This window comes from Nilaparvata lugens, chromosome 1 (assembly GCF_014356525.2).
Source record: "Nilaparvata lugens isolate BPH chromosome 1, ASM1435652v1, whole genome shotgun sequence".
In the NCBI taxonomy this organism is placed as follows: Eukaryota; Metazoa; Arthropoda; class Insecta; order Hemiptera; family Delphacidae; genus Nilaparvata; species Nilaparvata lugens.
In genome coordinates this window covers 30,206,208-30,219,466 of record NC_052504.1, presented here as the reverse complement: position 1 = coordinate 30,219,466, position 13,259 = coordinate 30,206,208, and the positions used below count along the sequence as shown (strand labels likewise).

At 33.4% G+C, this 13,259-nt stretch overlaps 1 protein-coding gene across 1 annotated transcript in view; it reads left to right on the top strand.

Moving 5' to 3' along the window:
- LOC111048613 (translation machinery-associated protein 16 homolog) overlaps positions 1-5,164 on the top strand; it is a 28,917-nt gene extending 23,753 nt beyond the window's left edge. The window contains exons 4-5 of the mRNA XM_022334536.2: positions 3,620-3,765; positions 4,935-5,164. Coding sequence (XP_022190228.2) covers positions 3,620-3,765; positions 4,935-5,149 — 361 coding nt within the window. The 3' untranslated portion in view covers positions 5,150-5,164. The remainder of the gene's footprint in view (positions 1-3,619; positions 3,766-4,934) is intronic.
- The last annotated feature ends 8,095 nt before the right edge of the window (positions 5,165-13,259 follow it).

Below are 13,259 nucleotides of genomic sequence, written 5' to 3'. Positions count from 1 at the left end.
GATTGAATATTTAGTTAATAAAGTTTATTTCAACATTATTAAAAAATCTGGTGTGGCACATTCACACTACGCTACTTTCCTTATGCCATGATCAAATATTTTTCACTAGTATATAAACTTGCTTTGCATCGAAACTCCTTTGTTGTATTTTTGTAATTTTATCCAATAGAAGTACTGTATATTTAAATTTTACTTGTTACTATTATTACAATGTATTCTAGTTGATTTTTTTTGGTCTTCAAATTGCTTATTTTAATTTTTATCTCAATTCTTAAGTGCAGTACATTTTTTAATTTTTTTTATTTAATTTTTATTGACTCCTATTCTATTCTACTTGTAGCTACTATTCTATGCTATAAAATCAATTAATCTTATGAAAAAGGCATTAGAGGCTTTAGAAAAATTTCTGAAATAATTCCTTTTGAAAATTAATGTAATATTTGGTAATCTTCTATTAATTTATTAAGTTATGCCACAATATTTCTTCAAAAGTTGAAATTTATAATTTAAAATAAATATTTGTTAAAAACAGGTACCTCAGTAGATTTGATGAGGAGCTGGAGCAAATCGCTTTGAAACACTCGATTGGTAAAAGAGGCCGTCAGCATGCAAGTCGAGAAGACGCATTGAACATGATCAAATCGCAAGAAAAATTGGAATATGAAACTTGGAATTCTGGTATCATATCCAGGAATTCTTTTTTCAAAACAGGGGTAGCAGCAGAGGGTGCTGTATCTACTGATTGATTAGGCATTCTGAAATATTTAAATATTTCGAGAATAACCAAACTAAAATACATACAATATTAAAACTTAAAATTAAGACTTACACTAAAACGAATGCTATGCTCATCTCTTCTGATGTCCTTTCAGCGTTGATGATGCACGTTCGATGAAGAAGATTTGGTGATGATGATATCGAAGTTTGATATCCACTGCACTCCACAATGTTGGTGTTTCGCAGCTTGATAATTCATCACACTTTTCGGATGTCGCGAACGCGAGGTCCTTATACAGGGTGGCGCAAAAATCACTGGACACTGCTATAAACAAAGACTGAATTTATTTTTTATTACAAAAAATACTTAGAATTATTTTTTATGTTCAAAGTGTTTTCCGTCTTCATTAATACATCTTTCCAGTCTTCCGGGAACACTGTGACATACTCTATGGCATAGCCTGGTATCACTGTCCAAACCTTCAAATGCGTCATGTATGTAGTCCTTCAGTTCGTCGATTGTCTGAGGCTTTCGAGGATAAACAAAGTCCTTGACGACACCCCATACGAAAATGTCCATGGGCGTGATATCTGGTGAGCGTGGAGGCATGTCTATATCTGCCCCTCGTCTGTGGAAAGTTTCGTTTAAATAATCGCGAACGTTAGTGGCATAATGTGGTGGAGCACCATCGTGTTGAAAGTAAATTTCTTGAAAGTTTTCAGCACACGTCATGAGTCCTGGTACCACGTAATTCTGAAGCATATCCAAGTATCTATCTCCTGACACAGTTCCTTCAAAAAAATATGGTCCAAGAACGCCAAATGATGATATTGCCCCCCAGACACTCACACCAGGTTGATTTAGTTGTTGTTCTAACAAAAGATTTTGATTGTCAGTATACCAGTAAGTACAGTTATGTCTGTTAACTTGTCCGCTTAACTTAAAATTAGCCTCATCAGACCACACAATTTTATTGAACAAGTTAGGATCGTGTTTCTGTTGGTTAAGCATCAATTCACAAAATTGAAGACGTTGATCTGGATCATCTTCAAGTAACCCATGTAGCAAACGTGGAATGTAAACTTTGAAATTCTGTTTGTGTAATATTCTTTGCACAGACCTTCGTGATAAATCCAGCTCAGATGCTAATCGTCTGGTTGATTTTCGTGGACTGTTGGTCACAGCTAAACATACCCGCAACACATTTTCCTCAGTTGAGACTGTTGTTGGGCGGCCAGATCTTGGTGCATCCATAACAGATCCATGTTGTTCAAATCTATCTCTTATGTCGTATACTGTTTGTCTAGATGGTGGTTTTGATGTAAAGTGTCTACCCCATTCATTAACAACTGCAGTAGCACCACTTTTATAAAATGTTTTTAAAGCAAAGATTCTTTCTTCTTTCGTTAACATCGTGACAACTGTTAAACAAAAAAAAAAACTAATTTGGAAACTAAAGCTTCGAACACATTTCACAGAACACGCTTTCAAAAACTGACTAGATCGATTGTTGTGTTTGTCATTGCATGGTATTGCCAACTTGACGAGGCGTAATTATCAACATTTTGTAATACCAACATCATGGGCTAAAACTACTGTACTACATCTTCCTGTTATTTTATTTTTTTCTTTTAGCCAACTGTCCAGTGACTTGCGCCACCCTGTACTATGAACGATCGTTAACAGTTTAAAAACTGAAGATTATGTTCATTAATCACGATCGTCCTACCGACTGCGCCAGCTAAATAATGCGTTCCGTAAGATTTCTTTTTAAAAAGAAATCTTTATTTCTACATAACACAAAATTTGGAATAAAACAATTTAAACAAGTGAATTTTGATAAAGTGAGTACCTCTCGCTTCGATGTTGTAAGCAGGACTGACGCTCAATGTGTGAGAAAGCTGGCTCCAACAGTTCCAGGAGAGTTCCAAGAAATTGTATAGAAACTGCTGACTGCTGTAGATTCTCACGATGTAACTTATATAAGTATATAAAAATGTATATCTTAATAAGTCCAAGGTCTTTGGTTTCAATATTTTGTTTTGCAGTCATGGTATTATGCGTGCCCATCAGTATCAATATTCTCACTTTTGAAAAAACTATTTTAACTTGTGATTAAAAATAATCAAATGAACTAAATAATTTCTGAAGAAATTATAATATTTTTGATTGTAGAAAATTCATTTTCATCAGAAGGAAAGATTATCACGGAACTGGATGAATTATATCATATGGAATACAAATTCAAACAAGAACTGAGTTTGTTAACATTTAAAACCGGTGACTTGTGGATGAGAAAACTGCGTGAGGTCTACTGTTCACAGAACTACTAGTATTTAAAAATGAAATAATACATTTTCAGAATTGAGATTGAATATTTAGTTAATAAAGTTTATTTCAACATTATTAAAAAATCTGGTGTGGCACATTCACACTACGCTACTTTCCTTATGCCATGATCAAATATTTTTCACTAGTATATAAACTTGCTTTGCATCGAAACTCCTTTGTTGTATTTTTGTAATTTTATCCAATAGAAGTACTGTATATTTAAATTTTACTTGTTACTATTATTACAATGTATTCTAGTTGATTTTTTTTGGTCTTCAAATTGCTTATTTTAATTTTTATCTCAATTCTTAAGTGCAGTACATTTTTTAATTTTTTTTTATTTAATTTTTATTGACTCCTATTCTATTCTACTTGTAGCTACTATTCTATGCTATAAAATCAATTAATCTTATGAAAAAGGCATTAGAGGCTTTAGAAAAATTTCTGAAATAATTCCTTTTGAAAATTAATGTAATATTTGGTAATCTTCTATTAATTTATTAAGTTATGCCACAATATTTCTTCAAAAGTTGAAATTTATAATTTAAAATAAATATTTGTTAAAAACAGGTACCTCAGTAGATTTGATGAGGAGCTGGAGCAAATCGCTTTGAAACACTCGATTGGTAAAAGAGGCCGTCAGCATGCAAGTCGAGAAGACGCATTGAACATGATCAAATCGCAAGAAAAATTGGAATATGAAACTTGTGGAATAGGTAAGGAAGCTAATAATAGTATTATGAATAGTCAATAACGGTAAAGAAACATTCCTGAAATAATTGTCAATGCAGAATTGGTACTTCGATCCAATTTCTCATCTTATTTACTTACTTCACGTGTTATATATATCTTCCTTACATCGTCAATACTGTTCTTCAAGCGACAATTCAATGAGCATTTAAGTAGGAATACGTGAGTGGTTTTACCAGTAACCGTCAAAATAATATCAAATAATTAAAAATTAGGCATTTGCCATGATTAATTGTTAATACAGTACTTCTTCGACCAAAAATACTTTTTAATACTTTTTACTTTACTGGTATAAAAACATTTTTCGGTTACTGACCCATCATTACTTTCACATTACTGAAAACTTCTACTTGCTGAATTCTGGAACTTTACTTATTTATAATGAAGCGTTTGTTACTGGTCGTTTCATGGATATGAAGGATGTATTTTTACAATTGCCTTTCAAGGCCCTTCACTCATATCAAGAAGTTCTTCTCCCCAATTTATACTTTCTGAACATTTTTTATATCCACCCATCAGAAATCACAATTTCTACAGGTTATATCCTTATTTATTTATTCATTTATTTTAGACTCCATAATACACAAAACATCAGACCTAGCCCAAAACTGTTACCTTTCCAAATTTTGATCAAACAAAACAGAAAAAAAATGAAATTGGATTGTTCGATCGCATCTATAAAAATCTCTTTTTGATCATTATTTGCGGACCTGTGCTATTTGTTTCCAAAAAATGTTTAATAATTATCGGTTTCATAGTAATAGTGTTGAGGTGTAAAGCCAACAATCACAATGCAAGTGGAAACATTCAACTAGTTGATTTGAGGAAAATAGTATTATTCACTTCAGATTGGAATATTTATTTTCTCAATCAATCATGTATCTTCCTCCAAATACATCGATATATTTTATTTAAATGTTTAGAATAAGTTAGAGATTTTCTCTTGGAACGTTCATGATATGATTCTCATGTTTCAATCTAGAGTAGGCTATGCTATATTATGCATACTGCATCAAATATTTTACAATCTAGAGCAATTTTGCTAAGCAGTTAGAGTAATATTAGGAAAAGTATACTGCATGTATTTGGGAAAAGTATGAATAATGCATTTACTTCAATCCATTTGTGTTTACAGAGATCCCAGATCTCCTGAATGCCACCCAGGTTTCTATGCTGAAAGATTGGAATGGTGAGATACGATTTATACAAAATTTCAAATTAAGAAGGTTTAGTAAACAATTCCTATCTTCTCAATTGGATAAAACTGAAAAGTCAAAATCGAATCCTGAATTAGAAGCATCAAATGAAAAATCGTTATCGACTTGTATGGAAATGGATAGTGTTGAATAAATCTATTTTAGTGCATTCATTTTAAATTCAATTCCTTTTACTACCTACACTTATCAATAGTATCGTATAGTGTATCAAACCAAAATTGAGTCAAAATGAGATTTTTTAACGAGAATTCAAGTTAGAATATGCTGTGCGCAATCGTGATTCAATTATGTGTCAATGAAATGTTTTACGTTTGCTCTTGTAACCCGATCTCGGAAAAATATCAAGCTTAAAGTGTTTTCTTTCATCAAAGAACAATTTAAAAAAAACTATTCTTGATTTCCACGATAAACCATTGTTTCTTAGAGTTAGAAATACATTTTTTAAATTTGTATAAAGTGTATTAAAAAACGGAACTATTGCTGATTCATAATTGAATTTTGAGTAGAATATTTAAAAGAAGAAATACTTTCTACAATCAATTTATCAATCCGTGTCTTTTTAGTCTGTCTTGGATTCACTAGAGCTGAATGTGGTGCATTTTTAAAACTCTGGGATGTGGTTGTAGATATTTGTGCTTCACATTCACCAAATAAAATATCAATGTCAATACCTCATTCATAAATGTAGTCATATAGCCTACAACTACACTCTCATCCCGCACTCAGTACCAACAACTCCACTATAAACTGCCAATTTCACACGAAAGGCCATATTTTCAATAATTCATTATTGAACTGGAATCTTCATAAGGAGGTTATGAATAACCATACGCTCCTCAAGACTGGACTCATACCCATTAAACTGCCTTCTGTTCAAGAGTAAGACAGGGATCCTCACAAAGAGAATCTTCTTCAGTCTACTCATGATACACACCACCTGCAGTAAAGATAGTCTACATCCTCCCACGTTGGACAGCCAGTATGGAGAATAAGAAGTGATTCTCCTTCTCATAAAGCAAAGATTTATTCCAAAGCAGAGCCTGAAGCTAAGAGCGCTGCTTATTGTTGATTGAATAAATCAAAAGTTTCTTAAAATATCAATTTTTGAGAAATTTGTTGAAAATTAATAACTTTTTGTTGAGTTATTTTTAGTGCATCAGGCTTCCTGACCTGACCTGGACACTAATCCCTCCTCATCACTTATTCCTCCCAGGATATTAGCGTCCAAAGCCGTAATCCCTGGAATTAGTAGCAAACAAAACTACAAAAATCTGAAGATACATAAAAAGACACACTCGATCTCATTAATTCACCCACCACCAACTCCGAAATGATCTACCCCAAAAACTCCAACTTTGGTCGCACGCATTCCAAATAGCAAAAATCTGGTGTGACGCACTCATACAACTTTCCTTGCCGTTATGAAAATTGATCAACTGACGCTAGTGTTCACGCGCATCTCAAGTCTACTATTCAAAGATCTAAGCCAGCTGGTGACAGGACAATAACGCTGCAGACACATGAAGTCTGCTATTTCTTCATAGTGAATGATTTAATGGAATCAACACTTGCCAACAGTTTGCAAATTGAAGAATCTTATTTTCTCGAACTTCGAGCTTATTTTCAATTTTAGGTGAAAATGTTACTGAACATTAATTGTAGAGATTTTTACGCTCAATCTTTTCCACTTGAAAATGTTTGTTTAAATTGTATCTGAAGTCTGATAATTGGGAATCTAAAATCAAACTTTGCATAGATGGTGCAGTGCTCCTGAAATTTTTACAGATATGAGGCTTGGGACTTGTGACAGTTGATAGAGCTTATCAATGACTTTTCTAGGTATGAATTTGATCAAAATCGTTGGAGCCGTTTTCGAGAAAATCGCGAAAAACCCTGTTTTTGACAACATTTTCGCCATTTTAGCCGCCATCTTGAATTGCATTTGATCGAAAATGTTCGTGTCGGATCCTTACAGTGTAAGGACCTTAAGTTCCAAATTTCAAGTTATTCCGTTAATTGGGAGATGAGATATCGTGTACACAGACGCGCATACACTCATACACACACACACACACACACACACACACACACACACACACACACACACACACACACACACACACACACACACACACACACACATACAGACCAATACCCAAAAACCACTTTTTTGGACTCAGGGGACCTTGAAACGTATAGAAATATAGAAATTGGGGTACCTTATTTTTTTCGGAAAGCAATACTTTCCTCACCTATGGTAATAGGGCAAGGAAAGTAAAAATGGCAAAAAGGTTTCCCCTACCTAGAAATGCACCCCACTCCGTCAAACCATAGAGAAACAATAGCATAAGTAGATATCCCATGGTACAGGGCGTTTATGTTGCAACTTTTACTGTTATCTAAAGCTGACAGTCCTCGTAGTTCTTTCCCGTGAAGCTTTATGACGCTGGTAGTTTCTCATATTGTCTCTCATACACTCTTACCCGGTCAAAACAGTAAAAATCGACAATAATCGACAGTAATCGGCTTGAGATAACAGTAAAAGTTGCGACGCCCTATACCATGGGATATCTACTTACGCTATTGTGTCTCTATGGTCAACCCGACAGCATACAAAACGAAAAACTTCTATAAACTCTAAATCCCGATTCACAATCATAGTGTCTCACCAGGTGCATCATGCACCTTTAGCTTCTGTAAACAAGAAACACAACGTCCTATTTATGGTTATATATCCTATATTCAGTTGATGCCCGGTTTCAAGAACATTTCCAAATCTAATGGATCATTCAAATTAATGAATCTAAGGACCGTACATGAGTATCATTGTAATGGTCGATTGATACTCATGTATGTGGTCCATTCATGCTCATGTATATGGTCCATTCATACTCATCTATGGTCCATTAAATTTAATAAGTGTCCTAGAAACCGGCCCTTAATCTATTGTCTAATGAAACTTGAATTGCAAATTATCTTGAACAATTTACATACACTTATCTGTGAGAAATTATGTTTCCTTAGTCAGTTTGTAGCCCTGATATCATGGGAGAACTCCTCCCATTCAGGTCAAGTCCATCCTCCATCATAACAGCTACAATATTGTCTTTGGTAAAGTTTGTCACATTCACAGTTTAACATCAATTTCACTCGGTGAAATTCATTATTTTTTCAGAAATTATTTATCAGCTCCTGTCAATTTATCATTCATGACAATGAATTGTTCAAATAAAAAGAGACCCATACTCCTTCACATTATGAGCTTGCAGTTGTAGGTGAGAGACGATGTGCAAGCATCCATGCTCTCTGATAAATTGTTTGAGCATGGGGTCCAGCTCACCATATTTTCGCAGGCACCATAGTTAACTGTTATTCCTTTAAAAAACCAACATATGCAATAAGCATAACATATCTGAAGGATGTAGAGATTCTTCTATGTTCAAATCCTCAGATAATCGATAAGAAATTTCTTCACTCTTTACATGTTACATGGCGTTTTTACTTGACATCTCATCTTCTATAATTGACCGAACCTAGTGAGGTCTATGTTTTAACTCGGATTTTCTTTTGTCTGTCTATATGTAACGCAATTACGGCCAAACGCGTTGATAGAATTGTATGAGATTTGGCAGAAATATTCCTTTTTCAATTGCGTGTCGATGTATACACAAGGATTTTTGAAATTTTGTATTCTAAGGATAATATGAAAGGAAAAGGTCCTCCAATAAATTCCTCCATACTCCGATATCACTACTGTATATCATCTACTCTGAAGATAGGATTAATCGGACTATAGAATAATTATTATGCATAATCAATCAGCTGACAAGTGAGCAAGACAAGTGAATTCATAGATGTCTGAAGAAGCCAGTCTATTTCTGTATTTCTATAAGGTCTATAGTTTCAATCAAAGACCTTAAAGGTAGGTGCACACAGATCGTCATCGGACGGACGGCACGGATCGGACGATTGGATTTTATGCATAGTTTTCAATTGGATTGCGCATACTTATCCGCATCGTATAGGTATTCGCACTCCAATTGAAAACAATGCATCAAATCTAATCGTCCGATGCGTGCCGTCCGTCCGATGACGATTTGTGTGCGCCTACCTTAAAGAGGTATGCATCTTTATGGTCTTTGGTTTCAATATTTTGTTTTGCAGTCATGGTAATATCATATGGTAATGGTAATGCGTGCCCATCAGTATCAATATCCTCACATTCGATTAAACTTATTTAATAGGTGATTAAAAATAATAAAATGAACTAAATAATGATGAAAAAATTATAATATTTTTGATTGTAAAAATTAATTATCATCAAATGGAAAGTTTATCACGGAACTGGATGAATTATATCATAATGGAATACAAATTCAAACGTGAACTGAGTTTGTTAACATTTAAAACAGGTGACATCAGGTACTTGTGAATGAGAATACTGCGTGAGGTCTACTGTTCACAGAACTACTAGTTTATAATGTTCTTAAATAATTTATTATCTTTAGCTTCAAGGTGATTCAATAATTTATTATCTATTATATATTTCAAGAATATCGATAGTTACCATATTGTAAGAGATGCACTTTTTATATGCATGTCAATGTCAATGAGAGTTTTGTCTATTCTATTGAATGACATGAAACCAATCTGTGACAATAATTTATTTAATGACCAATACTTTTAAAACTAGTAGTTCTCTGTGAACAGTAGACATCACGCAGTATTCTCATCCACTGAAACTCATAGACCTTATGGAAATACAGCAATAGACTGGCTTCTCTGTGTAATCACTTGTCAGCTGATTTATGATGAATAATTCTATAGTACGAATTTTACTCTAATTGTGGCGTATGAAGGAGGCTCCTTTTTCCTTTTATATTATCCTTGAAATGCAAAATTTCCAAAAACCTTGTATATACGTCGACGCGCATTTAAAAAAGGAACATACCTGACAAATTTCATGAAAATCTATTACCGCGCTTCACCGTACATGAGTATCATTGTAATGGTCGATTGATACTCATGTATGTGGTCCATTCATGCTCATGTATATGGTCCATTCATACTCATCTATGGTCCATTAAATTTAATAAGTGTCCTAGAAACCGGCCCTTAATCTATTGTCTAATGAAACTTGAATTGCAAATTATCTTGAACAATTTACATACACTTATCTGTGAGAAATTATGTTTCCTTAGTCAGCTTGTAGCCCTGATATCATGGGAGAACTCCTCCCATTCAGGTCAAGTCCATCCTCCATCATAACAGCTACAATATTGTCTTTGGTAAAGTTTGTCACATTCACAGTTTAACATCAATTTCACTCGGTGAAATTCATTATTTTTTCAGAAATTATTTATCAGCTCCTGTCAATTTATCATTCATGACAATGAATTGTTCAAATAAAAAGAGACCCATACTCCTTCACATTATGAGCTTGCAGTTGTAGGTGAGAGACGATGTGCAAGCATCCATGCTCTCTGATAAATTGTTTGAGCATGGGGTCCAGCTCACCATATTTTCGCAGGCACCATAGTTAACTGTTATTCCTTTAAAAACCAACATATGCAATAAGCATAACATATCTGAAGGATGTAGAGATTCTTCTATGTTCAAATCCTCAGATAATCGATAAGAAATTTCTTCACTCTTTACATGTTACATGGCGTTTTTACTTGACATCTCATCTTCTATAATTGACCGAACCTAGTGAGGTCTATGTTTTAACTCGGATTTTCTTTTGTCTGTCTATATGTAACGCAATTACGGCCAAACGCGTTGATAGAATTGTATGAGATTTGGCAGAAATATTCCTTTTTCAATTGCGTGTCGATGTATACACAAGGATTTTTGAAATTTTGTATTCTAAGGATAGTATGAAAAGGTCCTCCAATAAATTCCTCCATACTCCGATATCTCTACTGTATATCATCTACTCTGAAAATAGGATTAATCGGACTATAGAATAATTATTATTCATAATCAATCAGCTGACAAGTGAGCAAGACAAGTTATTTCATAGATGTCTGAAGAAGCCAGTCTATTTCCGTATTTCTATAAGGTCTATAGTTTCAATCAAAGACCTTAAAGGTAGGTGCACACAGATCGTCATCGGACGGACGGCACCGATCGGACGATTGGATTTTATGCATAGTTTTCAATTGGATTGCGCATACTTATCCGCATCGTATAGGTATTCGCACTCCAATTGAAAACAATGCATCAAATCTAATCGTCCGATGCGTGCCGTCCGTCCGTCCGATGACGATTTGTGTGCGCCTACCTTAAAGAGGTATGCATCTTAATGGTCTTTGGTTTCAATATTTTGTTTTGCAGTCATGGTAATATCATAAATGGTAATGCGTGCCCATCAGTATCAATATTCTCACATTCGATAAAACTTATTTAATAGGTGATTAAAAATAATCAAATTAACTAAATAATGATGAAAAAATTATAATATTTTTGATTGTAAAAATTAATTATCATCAAATGGAAAGTTTATCACGGAACTGGATGAATTATATCATAATGGAATACAAATTCAAACGTGAACTGAGTTTGTTAACATTCAAAACAGGTGACATCAGGTACTTGTGAATGAGAATACTGCGTGAGGTCTACTGTTCACAGAACTACTAGTTTATAATGTTCTTAAATAATTTATCGTTAGTTTATAATTAATAATATATCTATTATATATTTCAAGAATATCGATAGTTACCATATTATAAGAGCTGCACTTTTTTATATGCATGTCAATGTCAATGAGAGTTTTGTCTATTCTATTGAATGACATGAAACCAATCTGTGACATTAATAAATTTATTTAATGACCAATACTTTTAAAACTAGTAGTTATCTGTGAACAGTAGACCTCACGCAGTATTCTCATCCACAAGTACCTGATTGAAACTATAGACCTTATGGAAATACAGCAATAGACTGGCTTCTCCACACATCTGTGTAATCACTTGTCAGCTGATTTATGATGAATAATTCTATAGTACGATTTTTACTCTAATATTGGCGTATGAAGGAGGCTCCTTTTCCCTTTTATATTATCCTTGAAATGCAAAATTTCCAAAAACCTTGTATATACGTCGACGCGCATTTAAAAAAGGAACATACCTGACAAATTTCATGAAAATCTATTACCGCGCTTCACCGTAAATGCGCAACATATAAACATACCATAGAGAAATGCCAAACCGTCGACTTGAATCTTAGACCTCACTTCGCTCGGTCAATTATAATTCATTATTTTTCAGTTGAGTTCATACATTCCAACTTTTTATTGATTTCAATATTAATACAAGAAAATTATCATTTTTTCTAACCTCAATAATTCAGATTTTGTCCCAATGTTTTTCTAAATCTTCAATTATTTTCCTAACTCACACAGGTGTAAATTATCAAACCTCCTTATCATACTTGTAATCCACATAAAAATCAAAGCCTTTCCACTCAGCTCTGGTATTAATCTTGATTTACAGAATCTTCATGCATAGTTTTGTATTGTTGCAAATAATTAATCATAGTTAATCATCTATCTTAGAGATAGATGAATAAAATTACTGAATTAAAATTCAGTAATCCGTATTCTGTTCTCTCATACTCTATTTCTCTTTATCTATTCTAATCTGTGTCATGAAAAATTTCTAGCTCAACAAATGAATGTCATAATATCTCTTTGACTACTTTTAAGGTATAATGAATGAGCAGGTTACATTCAAAATAATGAAATAATGCGCTGTCAAGCGAATTTCTCACCTAAATTTATAGCATTACATTACCACACCTCTTTGTTATGATTTAATGTTTCTTAGCTACAAACAAAAATTATGCCGACTTTTATTTTAAAAATGTTCTAATACATCACGTAATTGATATTCACCAGTCATGTCCTATTTTTCTACTTTGCTACTCTGATAACTGATAACTGAAGTTCCATTGCCCACGCACACTCAAAAAGCTCATGTGGGTATCATCCGCAATAAAATAAATTTATAAGAATGTATATAATTTGAAACACTGGAATTTTGAAGTATCACTGGAAAATCATTTACAGCGTTAAATTACTTTTACTATTCGATACGGGAACTAATATATGTTGGTCTTAAATCTTCATCATTTTTTATAATTTATCATCATTTGGAGATCTGTATAAAATTTACTATTGAATATTGTCGCTAATCAATGCTTATCCTACCCAAAACTAGTTAGTCTCACGTAACTTC